The sequence below is a fragment of the Acyrthosiphon pisum genome, chromosome A2, assembly GCF_005508785.2.
Source record: "Acyrthosiphon pisum isolate AL4f chromosome A2, pea_aphid_22Mar2018_4r6ur, whole genome shotgun sequence".
Classification (NCBI taxonomy): Eukaryota; Metazoa; Arthropoda; class Insecta; order Hemiptera; family Aphididae; genus Acyrthosiphon; species Acyrthosiphon pisum.
The window spans coordinates 5,619,591-5,620,245 of record NC_042495.1 but is presented as its reverse complement, the minus strand read 5'-3'; the positions used below and the strand labels follow the sequence as shown (position 1 = coordinate 5,620,245).

General features: G+C 38.5%; 1 protein-coding gene across 6 annotated transcripts in view; it reads right to left on the bottom strand.

Annotated features, from left to right (window-relative positions):
* Positions 1-430, bottom strand: part of LOC100169354 (tRNA pseudouridine synthase A) — a 7,998-nt gene extending 7,568 nt beyond the window's left edge. For 3 of the 6 annotated variants that reach the window (XM_008180239.2, XM_029490915.1, XM_008180240.2), the window contains exon 1: positions 32-430. In XM_008180239.2, coding sequence (XP_008178461.1) covers positions 32-83 — 52 coding nt within the window. In that variant the 5' untranslated portion in view covers positions 84-430. Of the gene's footprint in view, positions 1-17 lie in introns of all 6 variants that reach the window. The other 3 variants (XM_029490916.1, XM_029490918.1, XM_029490917.1) reach the window with 3 other exon arrangements.
* Positions 431-655: the final 225 nt, after the last annotated feature.

Below are 655 nucleotides of genomic sequence, written 5' to 3'. Positions count from 1 at the left end.
ATATAACCCTGCAATACCTACTACTGTGTACCTGAATTTATGGGCAACAAGGCTTTAAGTAACTGACGAGTGGACAATACCATTTAGCGCAATTTATTTCACTTTCGACAAAAACAAGATTTACAGAACGGGTGTAAAAGATGTTTTTGTTTTTAACAATATACAATTATAAGCAAATTTAAACAACCTAGCATTGGCCAGCCCCAAAGCGTTTCATCAACTTTTAAACTTTCCGACAAATTGGCAGGATTGCGCGTTCGTGATAATACAATTCGGTGTACACATCATATTTATAACTTATAGTAGTTGATAGGGAAATTACCACAATTTATTACCAGACGATACACATTTTGATTTTTGAACGATACACATGCTTAAATAAAAAAATTGCTTCCACAAGGGGCAATTGAAAAATGTGAAAATTATATTTCGTGACGAACGATTACCGCGTTACCGGTAACGCAATGCAGGTATAAAAAACTGTCCGGACCACGTTTCTCGAACAACCGGTTAGTACGTGCCAATGCCAAATTAATTACTCACTGCGGCGGCACATCCAGCTAGGGCACTATAGATTCTATGTAGAGCCTAAATCCAGCCTGCGCCGCCCTGCGGTAGCGGCAAAATGCAGCCTGACACAATTTAGTATTAATTT